At 43.1% G+C, this 24,697-nt stretch overlaps 1 protein-coding gene across 1 annotated transcript; it reads left to right on the top strand.

Annotated features, from left to right (window-relative positions):
* The first annotated feature begins 1,815 nt into the window (after window positions 1-1,815).
* kcng4a (potassium voltage-gated channel, subfamily G, member 4a) lies at window positions 1,816-21,723 on the top strand. The gene is made up of 3 exons (XM_070907469.1): window positions 1,816-1,949; window positions 2,098-2,739; window positions 19,967-21,723. The coding sequence occupies exons 1-3, from the start codon at window positions 1,842-1,844 to the stop codon at window positions 20,846-20,848; spliced, it is 1,632 nt and encodes a 543-aa protein (XP_070763570.1). The 5' UTR covers window positions 1,816-1,841; the 3' UTR covers window positions 20,849-21,723.
* The last annotated feature ends 2,974 nt before the right edge of the window (window positions 21,724-24,697 follow it).

Raw genomic sequence — 24,697 nt, 5'->3', positions numbered from 1 at the left:
AAGTAACACTTGGTCTTTTTAAGGCAATCGGTTGTAACAAGTAAATGAGATTGCTGTTCAAGTAAATGCGACTGTGAAATTCTAAGTTGCAGGAAATGTCACATTAGTTAGCCCAACTTAAATAAATGTGTTTTTTGGAATACACACAGTACATTTGACTTGAAATGATTAGTTGTCTGAAATTGTAATTCCTAGTAGTCTATACTCTAAGTCAAGAATACATCTAAAGTGAATTATCAAGTACTCTATACAGGTTTTGTTTAGTTACTTAAACTCAAGTATAAGTGTACTACTCTAAATAAGCATTTGTTAGTACAACATACTATTCCACTTTACTTAAGTCAAACAAGTACCTTTTACTTAGTTTTTTTTAAGGCAATCGGTTTGCATGCTTTTTTTAGTAAGGTTAACTAATTAGAATTTACAGCAATGGCTAACTGGAATGCAGCCTTCATTATGGTTATTAATTACACCTGCGCTTCTGCTATGACATGTCAAAAAGGTCTATTGACAAATGTGTTTTAACGTCCAACTTTACTATTTGCTGGCAGTTGGTCTTCATGCATGGAGTGTAATTAAATAGACTAAATGGCAAATAATGAAATTAACAGACCTGCAATTGGAATTAACCGCAACTATTTAGGGCTTTGATACACGACACAGCGAATCATTCTGGGCAACTGTAACAGCTAACAGTGCCAATAAGTTTCAGGGCAATTGTATTGCCAAGAAAAACATTTTGGACCCTGCGTTTCAGTGTCTGTTGCTAGGATTGCTGCCCGTCTACAACAGCCAATAACTCACTCTGAGTGTGAATAACGCCACAGACCTGCATGTTCTTTTCTACTGTTATTCCTTGAATTTTGTAACACCCGTACTAAGTAAACCATCCAGGCCGTCCTCATTGGATGTTGATGTGACTGTAAATTCCTTTGCTATCTGTTCAAGTCCTACGTTGACCATAGTGACTGGCCATTTATAGCAACAGAGCTGATGCGTCTGTATGTCTTGCGTCTCACTGAAAGGAAGTGGAAGAGGGGGGTGGAGCCTACAGCACTGCAGTCTTGAGTACTGAGGTGTGCTCTCTCTCTCTCCACACCCTTTTCTGTCTTCACACCATCTCTTTGCTATTCTTGCTTTTTATTGTGACACCCGCCTAATCTCAGTTCATCCTAGCTCCATTCTGACATTTTCTCTCTCTCCCTCTCTCTCAGTGCCTGCATGATGCCACCAAGAATCTAGGCCCTCCCTAATCCTGCTGCGGTAACACAGAGGACCCCCAGTCCCCGGACACATCAGTGCTACACATTTGCCTCTTTGACTTCTGCAGCTTCATCAGCCACTGATCAATCCTAACTGACTGTTGCCATTTGGGCTTTCCAGACTCTCTCTTCAGACTGGGATTACCCACTGATCTGATACTGTATCCTGATACCTCAACTGTGGACCTCTGATGGCAATGTCATATCTCACCCACATTCAACTGTGAGGTTTCCTGACACTCCTCGCTTCTGGGTTATTTGCTCTGTTGGTTGGAAGCCAAAGCCATAGCTCATCTGCTGCTGAGAAAAAACTCCTTGTTATGAGGGGTTCTGAGACCAAAAAAACGGAAAGCTACAGCTGTTTTTATGCTCCGCTTGTCTACAGTAGACCTGGGCTGTGGCAGGAAAGCTTTTCATGTGTGCAAGTTTTAACGTAAGTTGTTGGAGGCTGCGATACAGAGAGGACTGCTGAGTGCTGAGACTGACAAGTTGAACCTGGCGCAATCCAAATATTTTTTCTGTCTTCATTAACTGGTCTGAGCTGCCCAGTCTGGAGCAGCGTGCTTTCCAGATGCTGCCATGCCCATCATCAGCAACGCCAACCATGACTTCAGCAATCTGTCCGTCAGCGATGACAGCAGTCTTGACCGCATCTTCACAGAGATCCCTGAGACTGAGACCATCAAGGTATGAATAAGATTGTTGCGAAAGTAAAATAAAAAGATGAAGGAATTAAAGAATGATATCGAAGTTGTAGACATCTTATTGTACTCGTACACACACATATCAGATGCAGCTGCTCATGCATTGAAGCTTTTTATTGTTCACTCTCCAGGGTGCGTATTACAAGAGAGCTCAGTTCATCCGTCGCCCAGAGGACCTGGTGTCCATCGACCATGCCCTGCTGGCAGTGATCAACGTTGGGGGGAACCGCTACACCTTCCCCTGGAGCACCCTGGAGCAGTTCCCCCTCACACGACTTGGCCGCCTCTGTGGCTGCCGGTCACCCGAGGATATCGCCAGTGTCTGCGACGACTATGACGAAGCCCGCAAGGAGTTCTTCTTCGACCGGTCGCCGTCTGCCTTCAGGGTTATCCTCAACTTCCTGGCTGCGGGGAAACTGCGCCTGCTGCGGGAGATGTGCGTCCTCTCACTACACGATGAGCTGACCTACTGGGGTGTGGAGATGACATACATGGAGCGCTGCTGTAAGAGGAAGATGTACACACGCATCGAGGAGGTGCACGAGCTAGAGCGGCGTGAGGAGGAACGCAGGCAGAGAAACGCCATGCAGCGTGTGACGGTGGAGGAGACAAGGTACCGAAAGGTGATGAACTGGCTGAGAGATATGGTGGAGAATCCGCAGTCTGGCTTACCGGGGAAGATCTTTGCCTGCATGTCGGTGATCATGGTTGCAGTGACCGTTGTCAGCTTGTGCATCAGCACCATGCCAGACCTCAGAGAGGAAGAGGACAGGGTGAGTGAACCAGTGTGTTTGCATGTCGTGAATGTAGTTGTCAGCAACACTGGGCCCTGAACCAAAGTCAAACTAATACAAAATAATCAATTATGATACTTAAATTTAAATAGAGACCATAAATTCAAGTTTTGTAGTAAGATGCCTACAGCGACCCTGTCTGTCAGGGAGATTTATTGTGAGTGGTGTGAGTGATACAGCTGTCTCCTCTCGCAGTTCTTCCCTGCACAGTGATCGTGAAGTAACAGAGCTATTCTTAACTTAACGTGACAAACTGGATGCTCATTTAGGCATTATCTCCAACACTAACTTTGTTTCCTGGAAAGTAACGTTGAATTTTATCACCAGTTTGTGTCTCCAGTATGTCATTGTTTAGGAGTGAGAAAAAAGCAAACATTGGAGTCTTGTTTTATTCATTTCAGATTGAGGCAGACATCGTGATGCTGCAAAAAATTGAGCTTTGAAATTCTCAAATATAACAACTCCCTGTCGTCACACCCTCTTAAACATCCCTGTGGGATGCTGCTGTGTGTGTGTGTTGGCCGTGCATGTCCTGTGATCTGTGTCTACCCATAGCAGCGTGGGATAATGAAGCCAGAGCTGCTCACTGAGGCCTGTCCAGTATCTGTCAGTAAACACTGGGGAATAATGAAATGGGCTTACTGTATATCGCTCAAATTTGCACATGTAAAAACACACACAGACATACACTGGCAGTCATATACCTACACACACACAGTCACATGCACAATAGTAATGAACTCATCCACTATAACCGATACGGCTCTCTCTGAATTTTGCACACATTTAATCTAGCGCCTTCTGTTCCTTTCAAACTAATATTTTACTGCAGCGTGAACTAGTATGTATATATGCGTCCTATGTGTGTGCAGAGACTGGTTGCTGCAAGAAAACTCTACACACCTGTTCAACAGCTGTTGAGAAGTCGTCAAGAGCAGCGTCATTGTATTGATTTTGATATGAGCAGTCACAGGCAGCTAAAGGATCAAGTGCAGGAGGGTGTGACACTGGAGAATTTAGAGAGGCGGAGGAGAGGTTGCAGAATGCTTGATGAGTTTGTAAAGGCTGAAGAGAGGAGCCAGTAGGAGTCAAGTAGTCGGTGAGAGTCATAGGAACACAGATGGAAGAGCTTTGGCGCGCGATTGGAAAGATTCCCTGTGTCTGATTCAGAGTGCTGTAAACCTGCATAACTGGATGATGCTTTTGATATGGACCTTTTACAGCATATGACTGGAAGAATCAGCCTATAGGGAAAAATGCAGAGCGGAGTCAGATGCAACTGTAGATTTATATTCTGTGCAGTGACAAGGTTCACAACAAAATAATCAGATATACAGCAAGCAAGCAGATATTCAGGTAGAGGAAGCACAGTACAAGTGTTGCTGAATACAAAGAGATTGTATTTCCCATTTCATTTGTGATGTAAACAGGAAACTGGGCTTTCCTGCCTGTAAATCTCTCAGGTAAACACAGTAGCAGTGATGGAGACAGTGGAGCTCTATGGGAGAAATCAAGCTGTCCTCAGGGACCAGCTCACTTCCCCAAACTCGCTGGTCCATAGAGACAGAGGAGGTTGCTCCTCCTGTATTTTTGAGAGGCAAGAGGGAAATCAAAATATAAAAAAGAGTAACTGGTTGAAATATACCCTTATCAAATCTCAGTATCATTTATAAAATATTTTTTCTCTCTTCTTTGGAAAAAACCCATTGTTGAAATTCTGATTAAAATGCTTCAACAGCGACACCTGCAGGCCAGGGCTGTCCTTTTTATGGAGGGATCTGTTATATCAATTTAATGCACTTAATTTTTCTTAATGCTAATTTGTTATTGGCCAAAACACGTAAAGTGATGCACCAAGATGTCCTCCCTAAACAACCAACAACCAGGATACAATACTGATATCGTGGTGGTCCAATGATAATTTCCAAATTTGATCTTCAATTCTCTACCACTGTTGTGTGTGAGTGTGATGAAGTGGCAGTCAAGCGTACTTTCATACAGTAGCATATTAGAAAAGAAATTATAATGTGCAATTGCGAACTACTTCTAAACACATCACTAAAACATCACTGCTAGTTTGTCACACTGGGTTGGTTTTCCTCCTGTCCTCCCCAATTTTTTGAGTCACCAGCCGCCACTGCTCTTCACACACCCAACCCTTATACACATACACACACACTTTCCATTGTAATACTGTATTGATTCCTGGCACAAAAGAAAATGCAGAGTTTTATGAAACTTAATACTGCTGTGTGTATGTGTGTGCGTGTCTGAATGGTCCATGCCTTGTGAGGATGTTGTGGGTTGTAAGGTATTCTTTGGTGTGTGTGTGTGTGTGTGTGTGTGTGTGTGTGTGTGTGTGTGTGTGTGAGTGTGTTTGGCTGTGTCTGACATTTTGCTGCCTTGTGAGGACATTGTGGGTTGTAAGGACACTTGTTGTGTGTGTTCATCTAAGTGTCTCTTTGCATGTCAATGCTCATTCTTGGAAATAGCATGGCAGTTCCCTCAAAAAATAAACAAATCCATCTGCTGCTCTCATGTTTTTCTCTTCGCACGCTCTTCAAATTTTAAACTTTGCTCATGTGTTCGGCTACTGAACTCTGTCGACACTGTCTGACTAGCCTGCCCAGGCAGGAACAGCAGGACTCCTGTCATCTTTAATTCACATGGCACTGCTGTTTGTCTCTGGTCTGCTTTGTGCTGGAGTGGGCCAAAATTCCCCCGTCCACTCATCATTCACCCTGCTTCTCTGCCTGCCTCGGTTTGGATTAGGAGTGTGAAGTAGAGTGATAAAGTGGAAGATGGAGGAAGAGGACAAATAGAGGATATGTCTGGGAGACGGAGAGAATGAGAGATGGAGTGAAAGAATATGGTTTGGAGTGCGAATTAAAAAGGGAGAATGGATGAAAGAGAGATTCTGGTGGGAAAAAAAGCAAGAGATAAACAGTGCTTCATTTTTCCCCTCCTCCTGCTCCCCTCTGTCTCTATGTAATGTGTTTCTGCCTGTCCTCAGTTGATCCCTTCTATCAGTTTATCACTATGAACTAAATGCTTTGGGAGAGGCCTTTATCTTACAGCTCAGTTTCAAGTCCACAGATAATAATCACCTCGTCATTCCTCCATCCCCTGCTGTGTGCATGTATCTCGCCACTGTATAAGTGATCTGCTCTTTATGTAAAAACTCTCCATATAATTCAGGACCCACTATTATTCCTTCATGCTGTGTACAGTTGCAACTTTTTGACAGGAAGCACATCCTCCTCCGATGTGTTTCAGAAATGCAAATAGATGCATGCAATATTTATATAAAATCAGGGAGTCAAACAGCAGTGGATTTTTAGACCCAGTTGAAAGAAGGATTAAACAGCCCGTGGAGTTTGTAGGGCTGTAGTGTTTCAAGTTAAAATTTAGTCTTTGATCATTATGGACATATGTGAACTTAGGACAGCATGATCTCTTCAAAAGGAAGAAGCTGGACTTGAGTAGAACTTGAATGTCTGGCAGTGTACAAAATGTATTAATTTGTTACCAAAACTAAAATGTCCAAGATCATTGTGTGAACATCACATTCTTCCACCACAGATTGGAATGTGCCAATTGTTGAAAGATAATGTTTGTCATGTGAAATGTTGGCTTAAAGTTAAGTGTACTGAAGTTAAAGATTTATAAACATTAAACTGGCTTCAGACTTCTGAACCTGCCCACAGATCAGATTTGATGCTGTTTTCCCCAATTTGAGAAGCAGTTGACCAATCAGAGCTTTGTTGGCCAGATTAAGAATGTGGACTTCATCTTCCTACATAGCCAGTTAGCTACCTGGCTATATTTATGAAAAAAGCAACAGAAAATTAGCAACAAACACGGAAGAACAGGTTGTTGTGCCCCTATCATGAACACAATCTCAGGCTGAGTGAATTAAATGAAACGAAGTCTGTCTGATAATCAGGCCTAGGTTAGGCATCTAAGAGTTTGGTTTTAGATCCAGATCAAGTGTAGATTGAGGACACAAGACTAGGGTAAGCTTTTGATTGCCTGAAAAATTTTAAAACTCCTAAGTTGTGGAAAATATCTTTGCATGGTATCAACCAAGTTGACCAAAGTTGAAGAAAGATGTATGCAACTATCCACTGCTGTGATGATAATGACCTTGCTTTCACTATTTCAATGTCAACCCAGACTCAACTATTCTCTTTCTGGTCATGGTTCCTTAATGTAATCCGTTTTCACACATTGTGGTGGGCATATTCAGTAGTTCATGAGATGAATTTCTACTGTGACTGTCCTAACCCAGCACTGACCCCAGTAATCCCTGGCAGGATAGCAACAGCGTTTTGATTGGAAATAACAAGGCATATGCAGTTTATAACTCTCTGTCTGGAAAGCAGCAGGTCTCAGCACACATTGATAACCTGCCTGAGTATACATCTTGTTGCTGTTCAAATGTCGAACACTGACCAAAGACACTGACTTCCTTTGTGCATATTTCTGAGTAAAACTTTTTGGCAAAGCAGCAATTTTCTCTGCATTCATTTTCATTCATTCACTGCATATACATCATAGTGTTATACTCTCAGCGAGTGTCGCTCAGATTCATGTCTTTAATATTCTCGCCGGGTGATGGAGTATTTTCAGACAGCCTCATCAGATTTGCTCTCCTTCTCCTAATTCAGTCGTATTCTGGCCTGGGGAGTAATTGAAGTGGCTGTTTTATGTCCCTAAATTGGAGTGGGATTTGCTGTTCAATAATTACGTCCCAGGGCATCAATCACAAGTATCTAGAGAGAGAGAGAGAGAGAGAGAGAGAGAGAGAGCGCAGAGTAGCAGACAGCATGACTTAAGCTTCAGACTGTGAGTTTTGACACGTTTTCTGATTGACTATCCACTTGTTCTCAAGCAGAGACTTGTCAATAATCTTATTGAACCATAGAAGCTGTCTGGGCAAGTGATTATAGAGAGAGTAGATGAGTGTGTGATTTGTTATTCTATCAAAAGACAAAAAAGAAACAGAAAGAGAGACGGAGTGAGCCGGAGAGGATGTGTTTTGTGATGTCGTAGGGGAAGATGAGATCATTCTCTGTGTATTAGAGGGGACAGAGGAAATGGAGGAGTCTGGGTCATGGAGAAGGAGTAGAAGATAACAAGGGAACAGAGTAAGAGGGGATGATGTAAACACCAAACCAGCCATGAAGCCTCCTTTCTCTCCTTCCTCCCCCTCATCTTTCCTCCCAGAGAAGCTGTTCAAAGTTTAAAGACTGAGACACAGCAATATTACCTTGGCACATATGGACAGAGTGCACACATACACACAGTCCCAAGCAATCAATAAACTGTCAATAATTGTTGAATGATTATATAGGATTTACCAAAATAAAATCCAAATTTACATTTTAACACATGAGGTAGCCAGAAGACTGCTGCAGAGACTAAAGAGGATTTCAAGAGATAGATTACCTATAGCGTAGCATACCACGTTTTACATAACAAATGCTAATGTCATTATGATGATAAGTCATTAGTCAGTTTATGTAATAGTGTGTAATCACATTGGGTTTGTTAAAAGACCTTCCATTCTCGCCATGTTCAGCAGAGCTGCAGTGATGGAATATGAATGTTACAGCCTGGGATAATAATCTGGAACCAGTCACTGTCGGGAATCCTTTTCCGAGTGTAATTTACATGCAACACCAAAGGTTATTCATTGATAATATGATCACCGGGCTTCCTTTAAGAATGGTAGCGCCAATTTTCAAGGGTGTTTGACTGGTGAGAAGGATAATTTTCTAGCCCGTAGCCTGAAGTTGTCAGGCTTCATATTAGTTCACTTATAGTACATACTCATGTCTTTTTGAGTTTAATGATTAGGGTAATGTACTGATCCCAGGGAGTTTTCTGATTTGCAGTAATGGCTATATACAGTATTCTGATTAAGCCCAAAATACAAAAAAACAGGAAAATGTAATGGCCAGGAAGTACTCTCTCTTTCGCTATGATAATCTGCTTGCCGTATCTCCAACAGCCAGAAACTAAAACCAGAGTTTGTTCTCGTATCTGTCCTTTTGCAACAGTGAGAATCATTTGGAAAGATCAAAGTGTTGGCCGTGATAAAATCTCAGAAGAATTTCTGGTTGTGTGTGTATGTCTCCTGCTTCTGAACTGTGCAGAATTGCAATTATGTGAATCAACAAAGCCAGATTCCAAATGTATTGTCTCTGAGTGGGACTCTGGTGATTTGGTATTCAACATTTCGGTCTTGGAAGCATGAATGAATTTCCCCTGCAGCTCAAAGCAACACAGCCAACAGTCTGATCTGCAAAAAGAAAAACAATTGTGAATTCTGTTTCAGCGCAATACAATTGTAAGCCTACCCAGCATATGATTTTATTGAAGGTAATTCAATTCCACACCTGAGATGTGAAACACATACTGTAACAGGAGATGCAAAGAACTAACAGTGAAGGCTTTAAATGACTCTGTGTGTGTGTACTCTCTTTGTCTTTCTATACAGAGTCAGCTTGCTACATCTGCTGAGCTGAGAAGACAAAGCACCATCATCAATCATGAGCCTCGTTTGTGTGTGTAACAACAGGGGCACAAAATTAAGAATGCATTCTTCATGTGCCACATTTTTGTCTTCCCCTCCTCATAATTTCAACCTCCATTAAAAGAACATGAAGGGAGCATAAATAAGTGTCCAAGTCTGTAAACTTTGTTGGCTCAGCAGGGCGAGACTGAGGCTGGCAGTCAGTCAGAGGAACTATAAGTCAAGGAAAGCAAATGCATGACTTAATGCATGCTGCTGGCTGGAGAGGGAGAGAGTATAAGGGAGAGGAAAGAGAAGGAGAAACTAAAATAAAGTAGATGCAGAGAACAGGAGAGGAGTGGCAAACCTATTTGATGCCACTGGGGTATTCATAATGTCTCTCTCTCACACACACACACACACACACACACACACACAGAGTCAGAGGGAGCGGACCTTACAGTACCAGAACTGAGATAATGAAATAAACATTGGTGATAAAGAACGATAACAAAGCTGTGTGTGTGTGTGTGTGTGTGTGTGTGTGTGTGTGTGTGTGTGTGTGTTTTAATGTGTGTATGCGTCCAACAAATTCTGCTCAGTTTTTGCTATAACGGGTTGCCAGTTAGCAGAGATACTGTCTTTCTCAATCATACACACCCTCTAACCATATGAGGATCTGTAGATATGTTTATGCTAATTGGCAGACTCCATTAAAGCACTGACAAGACGTGTGTGTGTGTGTGTGTGTGTGTTTGTGTATGTACAGACACTAATAAGATTCCATGCCTATTGTGGCATATCTGCTTATGAGCTGTATTCCATGTCTGATGTGCTGCATGGCTGCCAAGTGGGATTATGAGAGAGAACAGCAAAGTATGTGGTGTTTATTCTGTCTGTGCCAGGATGGGATTGTACAGCACAACACAGCATAGACGAGCTGCTAACAAACTGGGAACGCAATGCAGTGAGTGGAGTAGAGCCTCTTAAATCTGAATGTGTTAGGGCTGGAGATTGTGGTTGACAGTTAATGTTACAGTGAAATAGTGATTCACAGGCCCTTTGGTAGTTTAAATTGTTCTGTTTTATGTACAAAAGTAAAGTTATGACTTTTTAATCAAAATGGACTTCTCACCATTTGTCATTTTTAAAAACATTTTTTGATAATATTAACCGGTGTGTTCGTCAACAAAACAAGAAGTCCACCACCAGGACGTGGCAAACAGCCAAAATGATAAATACTAATAGAAAACTTGGGGACATTTGATGATACAAAATCAATAACCCTCATGTACCTTGTAAATATAACCTGGTTTTCTGATTTACCACATGATGAGAAACACCTGAATGCACTATGAAACAGGAGTGTGGGAGTGTGAGAAATGATATATGGCTTTGTGTCTTCCAAGTATTTTGCAAAAGAAGACTGCAGTTCTTGGCCTGTTTGGAGGAGCCTTTGGATTGTGACACTTTTTGTCACAAGTGTTGACCTACATTGAAAAAGGGTGTCATCTGAGTTTGGACACATAACAAATTATCCTAGTTAAGTATTAATGAGCTAGAGAAATAACAAATTAATCTGAGGGGGAATTCTTTTCAGAGATGCTTTCAATCTAGAAAGCTTAAAAAGGTACTTGTAACCAAACTTCTTTTCAGTCAAAACTTTGAACCTCGTAATTCAAAGCTCATTTTGCTTAAATACAAGTAGGCAGAAATTTCACACCCGAATGATCATGTTTCATCTAAATTAATGCAATGCAGTTTAAGGTGACCTCCCCTAACAAAGAGGTATGTGCTCTGCATATTTTTAAACAATAATTTGACTGAGACAAAACAATGGAAATGACGGAGACTCTGGGTTTCTTCTTAATGATCCAACAAATGTTATTTCAATTCAGAGTTGCTGGCAATAGGTAGTTGGGCTCAAAATGTATAAAGCAGATATGTTTGTTTACTTGAAAAGGTAAGTGGGCCAACAGTTTGAGGCAGGTTAGCAGAACAGGTTATACAACAAGCAGGTACCATGTTTATCAGAATTTCATCCACGTGTCCTCGCAAAATATGTGGTGCTAAAAGCTTAATGACTACTAACAGGGCTAGTTAGTGAGCAACTGTAGATGGCGAGTTGACCACTAACATGCTCACCATGTTAGCATTAGTCTGTCGTAATATCTGACAGTTAGCGAGCTAGCTAGCTCGGTCGCTAAGGGGACAATAAGTATTTGATCCACCAACTCTTGTTTTAAACCCTTCCTCTTGTGGAGCTGTTTATACTCTGACAGAAGACTTTCATAAAAGTAGATTGTGCAACACTGTCAATAAGCCCCCTCTTTCAGACTCAATCAAGACTATTGGTCCATCGTGCCAATTCGTGTGTCAGAGTTGACCACAGTTTGTGTGGATTTAGTTCCCCCCCCGCAAGTGAATATACTAATCACAGCAATTCCTTTGAAATTAATTGATTTCATCACAAAACTTTGCTATTGTACATTTTTGAAGAGCATAAAGAAATACTGCTTCAAAGCAACAGACAATCTGGCAACCAACATACAAAACAGCTCTATCTATTAACACCCAGACACTAATTGGTGAGGAGGAGCAGCTGCGGAGGCAGCTACAGATCAGGGCTGATTAACAATGAACCACAGGGCTGCAGGACAGGAGAGCACACTGAGGACACGCATTGGACAGGTGAGGAATGACACAAAAGAAGAACTGGGGGGCAGAGGACAGCTGTGGCCATGACACGCAATACACAAAACACACACATAGAGACACACCGGCAGCTCTATTGCCCTGAGGTTATAAACTGAGCAGCAGCTGTCTACCCCTGCACGGTTGCCCTCGCTGGTCACTGCAGCACATCAGAATCTTATTCTGCCCGGAGCTACTGCAAAGTCAAACACCCCCTTCCCACTGCAGCTCCACCCCCTCGTAACTGAAGTCAGGCACACCCTTTGCACCGTATCTCTGCATTCCTACATGCAGCCTGCTGAGCCAGCCAGCAGCAAATGAGTGTGTGTTTCTTTTTAATCAAATTAATGATATGCTTGTTGATGCAACAAATTGATGGGACACTTTCAATGCGCTGAAGTAGATGAAAAATAAAAAAATATGTAGTTTATTGCTTGCACAGCATTGTGATAATAAAGGTACATGACTCCTTCGCTGTGTGTATGTGTGCGCGTGTGTGTAGTCAAGTCTCTTGTGAGTACATTACTGATGCACCCATAACATCTTGAGTTTGATGAGACACTTTAGAATATTGGATGAGAAACTAAGACAGCAACACTGAATTGCTGAGAGAATGAGATGCTTCATTTGTACAGTAAGTGCATGTATGTAGTGATTATGTATGGATGTTCTTGCATGTAATCTATTGTTCAATCCCATTTGTGAGGTTTTTAAAAAAGGAACACCCACTACTGTTTCCTATATTGTATGAAACAGTCCTGGAAAAGAGACCCTAACAAACTGGGAACCTCATTTGTTGTTTGCGTGTGTGTCACTCTCTGTGTGTGTGTGTGTGTGTGTGTGTGTGTAGCATCCTGACAGACAGAGAATAGAGACTTATGGAGTGTGAAGGGAACCCTATGCTTCGGATGTCACCTCATTTTTTCCTCCTCAGCTGATCTTGTAATCCCTTTCTCCTCTATCCATCCGCACTGCTTAGCCACCTTCTCTCCCTCCCATCTATTCTCACGTTTCCATTGTTCTGTCTATCCTCCCCACCTACCCTCTTTCATTTTTCTCCATTATGGTGCATGAACAAGCTGTTGGTCTTTGTTAGTAACAGGACACTTGGCAGCCTGCACAGCAGCCTCATATGAGGATGAAACTGTTGGGCTCTGCTCTCCCGCTCATGTCCACTTTATGGCGCTCAGCGTTAGGAGTGTCATTAGAGTCAGTGGACAGTGTCTTGGGAGAGTGGATGGCTGTTTGTTGCTCTTTTATCATAATACATATCAAGGATTCTTGCAAATTAATGGGTGCAAACACGCCTGATTATATGCGTTACCTTGTGAGCATTTGTATGTGCAGCTATCAGGTCACAGGAGAACAGCCTGATGATGGATGGAAGTGTCACATAATACCAGCCCTTTAATAACCCATGACTAGTGAACACAGCGCTTGATGTGCAGTATTTCAGGTTACGGCCAGCGGAGTGGCGTGCAACCACACCCCCCTTTTCTCCATGTCTTTCAGTCTCTGTCGTCGCCGTCCGTCCCTTCTCGCCTCCCTCCTCTTCCTCTTTCTAGAAGCTTTAAAAGTGAGTGCAAGGTCGGTACAGCAGCATAGAGAGGCAGCGCTCAGTGGTGCAAAGTATGTTCAAGGTCTGCTGTCAGGTAAAGCTGATTGATGGGTAGAATATTTTCCTTTGTTCCCCTTTCTGCTAAAACCCGTGGATCTAGTAGGCTCATCATGGGGGGCTTTTTTTTTACCTGATTTGGAGACAGGCCCCAAGAGAGCGATGAAGAGACAGCTGTGGAGTTAGGGACACACTGTGAGAGAGGCAGAAATTGAAATTGAAAGTTAGAACAAAACACCAGGGAGCATTCCTAAGGACGATAACCAAATTTTAAACACACTGCGATTTATAGTCATGCACACGTCACTATCATTCACGGAGCAGTGTGAAAGTGACATGTAGGAAGAGTCGTCCTAATTACCAACCGAAGACAGTGAAATGTGGAGCTTTATCTGATCCACAAGTAGGGAAAAAACACATTCATAATTCAGAGCTATAGAAGCTTTCTCTTGTCCAACAATAAAGAGACACATTTACACTTCAAACCCGTGGTACACAGAGTGAATCTGCTGTTGAAGCATCCAGTGGCTGCCTCACTGCACAGTGATGGGTCACTGGCAGGGGGTTTGTCAACAAGAATGTAAAACTCAGTTGGTGCTGGCAAAACAGCAAGATGGAGCCAGGAGCAGTCATGGTATGCTTGAATTATAATCATTTTATCATCTCATTTAGGCAAACTGTGTGCTCACCTTCAACCCAAATTAAGAATGACTATTAAACATATTGTGTTCTTCATGAAGAGGAAGAAGCGTGTTTGTGTGTGTGTGTGTGTGTGTGTGTGTGTGTGTGTGTGTGTGTGTGTGTGTGTGTGTGTGTGTGTGTGTGTGTGTGAAAGAGAAGTATACTATATTGCGCCAATTTCATCTCTGACCATTTGCCTAGCCAATAACGCAAACACTGACATCTATGTAACACCCTGAAAATGATCATAATTATGCAATGAAGCAATTACACTGCAGAGTCAGAGCCGAACATCAGCTGCAAAATGGCGAACTGTCTTTATATTCTTAGACATTAGATATGGAGGCCTTTTCCTCTAAAACCTGCATCAGTAATCACATCACATCATTGAAATGTAGGTGTCAAAAACATTTATATTGAGAAGAAGATCCAAGATATCTCAGAAACCTGAAAGTTAAGATGAAGTTTCAGGGGTTTTCTTCTCAATGACAAGAGACACCACAATTCAGAGGGCTTGACAATAGGTGAACTGCTGTACCTGGCGAGCTAACCGCTAACAGGTACTGTAGCTAGCTTGGTTGTTAACGAGACAATAAGTTCACACAGTTTGTTTAAGAAATGTATTTGTACCAGGATCTCCTGTCCTCCCATAATTGTCTAACAATCCATTATCCAGCACTGTTAGCTATTGGTTAGCTACGGGTTGTGCGTGAAATTTCTGAACCAGCCTCTTGATACATGTTCAGATAGTCTTTTTAAATTGCTTCATACACTGAAGGGCTTAACCTCAATCATATGTTATCAGCCTTTCTCTTTGAAATGATTGTCATTTAGGACATTTCAGGCAGATCATGTTGCAGTGCGTGAGTTATGTTTCTTTGTTCCTTTCCATCCCTCAAAACCTACTGGGAAGACATTTTAAAATGTCACACTACTTGCTAGACGTTTGCTCGTAATGAAGTGCAAATCTCCCTCACACAAACTTCCATGATTGATGAAGGACATTTTCCTGCTTGATTTGGAGAAAAGAAGATGCACAATAAAAAGCAGTTTAAATGTAGAAGGTGTGATTCAATAGCGCTGAAAAAAATCAGCTTCACCTGCTTCATTCAAGTAGTCCATTCAATGCTATTGGCATTGAGAAAAGCTGGCAAAGCTATGAGTGGTCTCCCTTGGTTACCTTTTTATAATATTTCGGACAGCATTTAATTTCTTAGGCTGGGTTACTTTTAAAGAAAGCCTTGTGCTTGAGTTTATTGCAGACTGACCACCTTCCTTTCTGTGAGATTGTGTGGCAACTGTACCATTTTTTTTGTCGTAGAAATTTAGTTAAGAAACATGTTGGAAAAAAAGGAAAGGCTGTAATAATGATACAGTGGTTTCCCATGTGGTCATTTCAAATATCCCTGCCCCTAGAATGCCTTGTACAATGATTCCTTCCTCGCTGCAGTCTTTGTCTTAATTTGACATTGACGGTGTTAATACGGACGATAACGTGAAACACTGTGTGAAACAGCTGCTGGGGTGAACAGTGTCCATGTTGAAATGAGCTGTCACTGACATTAGTTCCAGAGAGAGTCGTACAGAGGAGATAAGGTCAGGGAGATAGTGGGTATTGTGGAAGGTGTGTGTGTGTGTGTGTGTGTGTGTGTGTGTGTGTGTGTGTGTGTGAAAGGGAGAGAGAGATAGAAGTAGAAAGCTTCTAGCTGTAACAAATGGCCTATCATGCGGAGGGTGAGAACGGTGTCGCAAAGCCCTGATGGGCCTAATGTCAGCCAGAGTGAGAGAAATAGCAGTGAGGAAGAGAATAAGTGAGAGGTGGAGAGAGTGCACGTGAGAGACATAACGTGAGCTGAGAGGGGAAAGTGTCTGAAAGATTGATACAGAACAGACAGCCATCCGGACATCTCAGCAGGACTGGATGTCAGACAGAGAAAACACGAGGAATGCAGGCAAGATGGAGGAGGAGAGGTGTGAAGGTTAATATTTAGTTAAAGATTTATTGAGGTGGTAATTCTCAGGGAGTGACCCTTTAAACTATTGAAAGTGTCTTTTGCTTTTGTAAGTGTCCTCTGCTTGAGGAACAAATATCCTCCAGTCAGTCCTTCAGACCTCAGGAGAAATCATGGACTGCTCAGATGAAGCAATTGTGGTTCCACTTTTCACTGTGTGGGCTGATGCACTGACAACTGCTGCTCTGGACCCACAATGATTCACGTTTAACATGCCTTAACAAACAAGGACTGAATGATGAATTCAATAAAATGGATATTTAAAGTTTTATTCATATGTGGAACTGAATGGGGTATCTTTAGAAATGTATTTGTTTTTAGTAAATAACTTTGAAAGCTGCACTAATCCATATTTTTCCGATTGGACCAAAGCATCACATGACTGTGTGACTGTTGTTCTGCTTCCCCCGACTTGAACTTTGTGTAGCCGCATACACACACAGGCCAGGATTATTATTATTATTATAAAATAAGTTTTATTTTTACATGAAGTTGTTCATCATTCGTAAACATACAGAGGGTAAGGACTTTAAAATCCATTTACAAGTGTTCATTTTTGAATGAGTATGCTGTAATTATGTTCAGAAATTGTAGTTGCTCATTCATGAGTAATTTTATAGTGCCTTATGTAAAGCAGCACAAGAATTCCTAAAATTTAGAAAGCCATCAGAATGATGGAAAAGCTGAAATGAAGCACTGACATAAATCTGATTTATTTGCAAGTCTAAAGTTTGATTTACAGCATACTTAGGGTGGAAAACACAACACTCTTAAACTTTAATTGATCCCGTATTACCATAAAGCTTCTTCACTGCTTAAAGTCATAAAAAAGGCCCTTGGAATATTTTATGACAAAAATGTAGCCACTTTGGAGACACTACTATTGTATATTTGCTGTTATGTGTCAGGTATTGAAATTTTGTCAAGTGGCGGCCCACTGGTGTGCCAGTCTTTACAAACTCAAACATTGTTAAAACTCGCAGAACTGTAATTTAAATACAAGTGGAGATCCCATACTTTCCAAATATAACAGCAGACTGTTACACCCACAGTGTAAGAAGGAGCGCTACCGCAGGTCATTCATTCCTACTGCTATAAGACTGTTTAACAGCACTATATAAATCTGCACATCTGTACATATTTATATTTTCCGTATATATATTTATTTTGTTCCCCATATTTTTTATATCTGTATTTATTATATGTATATTGTTTTAAAAAAAAAATACTTCTGGTTTTTATTGACACAGTGCTTGTCTGCTGTGTGTTTCTGCACCTTTCTGTCTTTGCTGCTGTGACTTGTAAATTTCCCCGCTGTAGGATAAATAAAGTCTAAGTCAATGTCCGGCTGAATATTCAGCAAATGTGTATACAATTATGCACAAAACCTAGAGTATTTCCATTGGATGGATTGTTGCAGCTATGGAAAACATGGAGTCTTGGGTTTGAATATTTAAACATAACATCATGTAGCTTCAAGGTAGATTTAGAACAAGCTGATCCAGTTGGTCAGGTGGTCAGGACGCGCCTCCAAAAAATGCTAATGTTGCTCCCTGTTTGTGTAAATAAGCAACTGTTTCCTAGCAAGCTTGCTATATCAGTGATAAAAGGTGAACAATTGCTTATACTACTTAATGCAGTTTGAACGGGGAACAAGAGGGGAAACTGTTATGGGCTGAAATGTTATAGGCTGTCGTGGCCACTGCTGTTCTCATAAAAGATTGTTGCAGAGTATATGTGAACAGGACTTTGCTATTATCGCTATCACCTGTGTCAATGTAACTTAGCACATTGTAAAAAATATCAGAATGAATGCATGGAAGGAAATGTTCGAACGCTCTACATCATTTCCAAACCATTAATAGCACTGCATATACTGTACAACACTACAAATTACACTGATACATGTCGCCACGAGAATGAAGTGAAAGCCTAAGAGAGAACACGAGTGATAAATGAGAGCGGGAGGCATGGGACACGTGTGTGAAAGGATGCATCATGCATAGGGAAACAGTGGAGGGAGTTGTGTTAAAAGCAACACTGAATGAATGAATGAGCAGCAGAAAGAGAGTGGTGTGAGGGGCAGAGAATGAAGGATGAGAGGGAGGGAGTCCGCAGAGGGTGATGGAGGAGGAAACAGAATGAGTGATAAGAAGGTGGAGACATAGGCAGGAAGAGAAAAGAGAGGGCGGCAGAGAGAGGAAAGAAGGATGAGGGGGGAGGAAAATAGATGAGACACAGCAGCAGAGAGATAAATGCAGAGAGTGAACAATGAGGAAAGTGGAGAAAATGGGGGGAAGCTGATGAAAGGAGAGCCTGAGAGAACACAAATAATGATCGCCTTAATAATGTATATCAAGTCATGTTGTCTCATTTTCAGTGTTATAATGTTGTTTTTGTCATGACAAGTAAAGAATGTCTGATGCAGTTTTACTTGTACAAGGCAGAAAAATGAAAATGACGTAAGAACATTTTTGACGTATCTGAGAAGCAGGCTGCACAAAAATATGCATGTCAGTTACTGCAGACAGAAAGTCCAAAGATGGACAACAGGGTGTTGCCTGAGGAGATTGTCCTCACATGAAAAACAGCAGCATCAGTTGTTTCAACAATGAAATGTGTTTCCCTTCAAGTGACAAACACCCCTAGCAACTGTAGTAATTAGGACTTCTCTGCAGCATAAGCAAAAGAGGAAGCAGTGTGATGTTGTAAAGCCACGACATCCACGGAAAGAATGTGGTCACGGTCAACAAACTGTCGGACTTTGACTCGGAAGACCACTGATCGCCTGTTTCAGACCGATGTTCTGCTTCGTACCAACACTCAGCGTTGGGCTCTTTTAACCATGAGCGCAATTGGTCATTAACCTTAGCCAAGTAGTTATTTTAATCATCCGACCAACACTACACACACTAGAAGGATTAAATTAGCTAACCTTGGGTGGAAATTAATTAAAAGGGCATTTCCCCCCTGAATTCAACACGTTTGTTGGAGCCAACGATTATTAGTGGAAATATATCAGTGCCAGTCTTCAGTAGTGGTTGCTGCTTGATTAGAAACAAGTGAAATTATATCTCCCTTTTTTTCTTCAATATGACAAAAGACTTAATAATACATTACGTGATTCTTGATATTTTCTGCTGTGCGATTTGGATTTGTGAGGAGGTGGAATATAGGCTCATTTGTAGAAAAAGGAAAAGTGACAGAGGAAGCTGTGTGATGGCATGGGACAAAGATTTTGAAGAAGAGGGTCAGTTATCAGCGGGGGTTCTGTACTCCAAAATCTCCTGAGTTTTCACATCTGTTTTTTTCTTATCAATGCATTGCTCTTCCTTGATACTGTAGAGGGCATGCTGATTGCTTTCTGTTACTGTGTTTCATATCAATCTTTGAAACCTACCCTAATAAAATAATGCATTGATTGTGTCACTGTATTATCTATCAGTTCTGCTGCTAAAGCTTTAGCATACTGAGTGACTGTAGCTCATGATTTATTAATGATTACCAAGGGTGATTATCTTACCTCAGGATTTTTGTCTTCTCCCCATCTCACCATGCCTTCCACCCCGTATGTCTTGCTCCCTGTCAAACTCCTGCTTCTCTCATCCTCAATCTCTCTGTCTCTCACTCCCTGTTGCCCCCCCCCCCCCTCCCCCAACCCCTCGCCTTCCCTCTCTCCCTCAGGGTGAGTGTTTTGCCAAGTGCCAGAACATGTTCATCATAGAGACGGTGTGTGTGGCCTGGTTCTCCCTGGAGTTCATCCTGCGGTTCATTCAGGCCCGCAGCAAGCTGGACTTCCTCCGCGGGCCACTCAACATCATCGACGCCATGGCCATCCTTCCCTACTATGTCTCCCTGGTGGTGACAGAGGATGACCCAGCCCTGGATCACGAGAGGCCAGGAGGAGGTAAGGGCTACTTGGACAAGCTGGGCCTGGTGTTGAGGATTCTGCGGGCACTGAGGATTCTCTATGTGATGCGGCTGGCTCGCCACTCCCTCGGCCTGCAGACGCTGGGGCTGACGGTCAGGCGTAGCACCCGGGAGTTTGGCCTCCTCCTGCTTTTTCTCTGCGTGGCCGTCACCCTCTTCTCCCCTCTGGTCCACTTGGCTGAGAGCGAGCTCACAGGCACCCATGACTTCAGCAGCATCCCCGCCTCCTACTGGTGGGCCATCATCTCCATGACGACCGTGGGCTATGGAGACATGGTGCCCAGGTCAATTCCAGGACAGGTTGTAGCGTTGAGCAGCATCCTCAGCGGGATCCTCATCATGGCCTTCCCTGCTACCTCCATCTTCCACATGTTCTCCCGCTCCTACCAAGAGCTCAAGATGGAGCATGACCGATTGTTCAAAGAGGAGTGCGCGGCCGCTGCGGCTGCTGCGGCTGCCGCTGGGGAGCTGCAGGAGGCAGGAGGGGAAAGAGGTGGGGGGGACTCAGCTCAGCCTGGGCTGGGATTGCGTCTAGACAAGGATAGTGTGCACTCACTGGAGTCTCTCGCTCTGTTAGGGAAAGGTGGTGAATCGGCAGGAAACAACAACCACAGCCTGCCAGCAGCAGCTTTCTGAACAGGACTCACACTGACTGACTCAATCCTAAACTTCCAAGAAGACATGAGTCCAATGATCTCTTTGGTGCATACAATAAAAGTACTGCAAATGACTATTGCTCCAAAGGCCTCACTTCTCGTAAGGTTGTACAAGTATATGTGTTGCATTGGATGAAAGATGAGATTAAACAAGCAGCATTTCATTTGCTCTTTGGGCTGCTGATAAGGAGTACAAGTGTGCACACTGTAGACTGCACGGAAAGACTGAAAACCCTTTAAAATGGACGGTCCAGTTTGTCTGACCAGAAAGCCAATATTAGTAACTGGCTGCTTCCATAAACATGCAATATTCAATCCAAAGTTGCTTTTCCTTCCACTGTGAAAATACTTACAAGCCAGACTGCAACTTTTAGTTTTATTCTTATTACTTTTCAATATGTTGCCTACTGTATGACCTGAAAATGTGTCTCATACTGCCTACTCTACATTTCTGTCATGAATTCAAAGAAGTGCTCCTCTTAGTTTTTTTTTGAGAAGCTTGAAGCCATGTTCTGAAAAGAAATATAAACAAACTGATAGTTTGGCTCATATATGATGTATATCCATCTCTCTCTCTCTTTTTCATGTATGTTTGTATGCTTGAACTCAAAGAGGTGATGGTTTCTCCATTCTCTACTCTTTACTACTCCAGGTAAACTGTGTAAAGATGTTGCAGAAATTATATTTTTCTTTCAATCAGGTGATGAGGAAATGAAAGGATGGTAGAGAAATAAGTAGTGCTTGCGTTGGAGAGAGAGGCTGCCTGAGTGAATGAGAGAGAACGAGCCACCAACCATGACATGTACTTTGCAACGCTCCAAATAAAAGCTCTCCTAGTAATCTGAGAGAAATCCATTTTCTGGGCTGTAGTTTTTTGGTTTGTTCTGGGTATGACTGAGTCTAATCTCCTTGGCTGGGGCCGGGATGCTCAATCAGTCCTGCCGCTGAACATTTCTGAGAGAAGAAGAAACAGAAACAGCTGTCCAAGCCAAACACACAGATAAGTATTATGTGAACAACAATTTTGTGACAATCCCCTTCTTACATCACCTCCTTGTTTTCATGTGCACAATTGCACCACGCTGGAAGGGGGGGCCACATCTCTCTACAAATCTGCCATTTGTAGATGAGGATCTTCTGTAATCTGTAATGGATGCTCTGCTTAGCGTTACATCCTCAGGTCTGGGATAAACCAATCCTCTGAACTTCCGCCAAATCCTGGGGTGGCCTCCAAAAAGGGACGAGGTCATGCTCTCTTTTTTCTGAGAAGAGTGGTCAGCCGCACCATGGGGTCCAAGAAGGATGGGGAGGCACGCAGGGAGCCAGATGTGGATGTAATCTAGATTAAAGTTGGGATTAAAAAACCCACAGGCACAGGGTTACTGCCTGCAACTCAACTTCATCCACTTGCTTTAAATTTGATTTAGATATTTGTTTTCTCCCCAGAATCCTAGTGATTCCAGTGCAATCGCTTTTGTGGTATTGTGGCGTCTATTGGCCATATGGCACACAATTTCAACAGCTATAGCTCTAGTGAGATTTATAGGTACAGTGGAATTTGTAATCGGAGCTCCTGCTGTAACATATGGCTCAGAGGATATAAATCTGAGCGAGGCAATCCAACTTTGCATGATGAGATATGATGGATTACACATATTAAGGCTATTATCCATCTGTATAGTCAATAGTTTAAGAGGCATTGATATCATAAGCAGCAGTATATGCACAATATTTCACAGGACTGATCATAGCTCACATGGATCATAATTCTAGAAACACTTATAGGGATGATGCGTCCTCATATGAGCAATAAAGACGCACATCAGGTAATGAATATGCGTTTAGTTGTTCAGATGGTTGGGCGGGGCTCAGTAGCCTTGTTGATGAAATTCCACGTGATGTCAGGCAACTAGTTTATATTAGCCAAGCTTTAGCATGAAGACTGAAAGCAGGGGGAAGCAGCTTGTTTGTCTGTTGAACGTTCAAATAGTGTTAACAGAGATACTTAGCTAACAGTGGTTGGACTCAGCTTCCAGTCTTTATGCTACATAGATATATACATGAAGATACCACATTGGTCGCTGCGGTTCATTGCAGCAATGCATCAATGCGGCCGCCATATTGGTACAGGGAAGAATGTATGTCCTACCAGCTATTGCTGATGATGTGTTATATAGTAAGGACTCAAAATGATTTTGTATCCGGACACAAACATTTTTTGAAATTATTATTGGTGAAATTGTCATGAGAACCTGCGCATCCCGGTCTCCAAGCTGCCCAGTGCCACACAGTCTCAGCTGTCCAGCATCCCGGTTTCCTCGCTGCCCAGCACCTCAGAGATGACACCGGCTCCACCGGCTCCTGGTCCCCAGTTGGCGGTCCGGCTGTCACCAGCTCCTGGTTCCCAGTCGGAGGCCCGAGCAACATCTGTTCCTGAGCTGGGCTGGCACCTCTACCTGGTTTCCAGTCGGCGTCCCGACTGACTACTGCTCCTGGTTTCCAATCGGCGTCCTGGCCAACTACTGCTTCTTCTGATCTGCAGCCGTCTCCAGCCCCAGTGCTGCAAAAATCAACAGTGTCTGAGCTGCAGCAGTTTCCTGCTTCCCTGGCTCCACTGGCCTCCGGCTCAGCTAATCTGTCACCGGTCTCCGGTGTCTCCGGTCCTGCTGCCCTGACACCGGCCTCCGGCTCAGCTTGCCTGCTGCCGGTCTCCAGTCCTGCACTTCTGCCGCCTGTCTCCGGTTCTGCCCTCCACCGCCGGTCTCTGGTCCTGTACTCCAGCCGCCTGTCTCCAGCCTTCGCCGTCGGCCTCCAGAGTGGCACAGCCTATGTTGCCGTCTTCCAGGGCGGTCCTGCCTACGTCACTGTCCGCGAGAGCATCTCCACCTGTCTAGTCATCTTCCTGCCCATCCTCCAAGCAGCTTCGTCTGTCTGGTCATCCTCCTGTCTGTCCTCCTGAGTGGCTCCACCTGTCTGATCGTCCTCCTGCGTGGCTCCATCTACGTCGCCAGCATTCAGGCCATTGTCCAGAGCTGCCCCGCCCTTCGGCCCTGCCTCCTGGTCGTCCTCCAGACCTGCTCCACCCATCAATCCAGCCCCTAGGCCGTCCGCTTGAGGGCTCCTGCTCGGCCTTGGTCCAGCCCTCCGGCCATCCGCCTGAGGTTTCCTGCGCGGCCTCTGGCCTGTCCGCCTGAGGTCCCCTGTGACTTCCCTGTCACCACCACCAGCCGTGACACTCATTATATTCATGCTTGATCAATGACTCACATTACTTCTATTAATTGACTTACCTCCAAACTGCAGCCACTGAAAATAAATTGAGAGGACTGTTGTTAAGGCTCTTGTTCAGTCTCTGATTGCTCTCTCCAAACAAACAGGGGTGATATCAGTGATCGTGATGGTACATCACTGGAATTAATTGGCAAAAATCGTGCAACTGTTTCGCAGATTAAAAAAAACACTTAAAGACAATGAGGAAAAGCTGGTAAATGTTTAGCACTTGGATGAAACTCGGATAATTCATGTTTATTTTAATGAAGATTTATGACCATATACAATATATGAAGCTTTTACACACATATACTAAACAGTCTCATTATTATTCTCCGGAACTTACACTGACTCTCTTCTCAGCCTTTTACACACACACACACACACACACACACACACACACACACACACACAGGTAAAGCAGAGGCTGTTTCTTGGGATCTCATTGGGCTGGATCTCCTGTCTAGTCCTACTTTCCACCTTCTCTTAGGATCTTGTCTGCAGGCTCATCACACACTTTGTTGCTGCCAAAGACATCTACACTCCCCTGCTCAGTGGT

The sequence above is a fragment of the Enoplosus armatus genome, chromosome 6 (assembly GCF_043641665.1).
Source record: "Enoplosus armatus isolate fEnoArm2 chromosome 6, fEnoArm2.hap1, whole genome shotgun sequence".
Classification (NCBI taxonomy): Eukaryota; Metazoa; Chordata; class Actinopteri; order Centrarchiformes; family Enoplosidae; genus Enoplosus; species Enoplosus armatus.
Note: the sequence above shows the minus strand (reverse complement) of the source record. Positions and strands in the feature narration are given on the sequence as shown.

Bases quoted from the DNA above. Each gene is read 5' to 3' on its own strand.
- kcng4a (XM_070907469.1), top strand. From the start codon at position 1,842: ATGCCCATCATCAGCAACGCCAACCATGACTTCAGCAATCTGTCCGTC. The intron at 1,950-2,097 runs GTATGAATAAGA...TTCACTCTCCAG, and splicing joins CTGAGACTGAGACCATCAAG to GGTGCGTATTACAAGAGAGC. The intron at 2,740-19,966 runs GTGAGTGAACCA...TCTCTCCCTCAG, and splicing joins TCAGAGAGGAAGAGGACAGG to GGTGAGTGTTTTGCCAAGTG.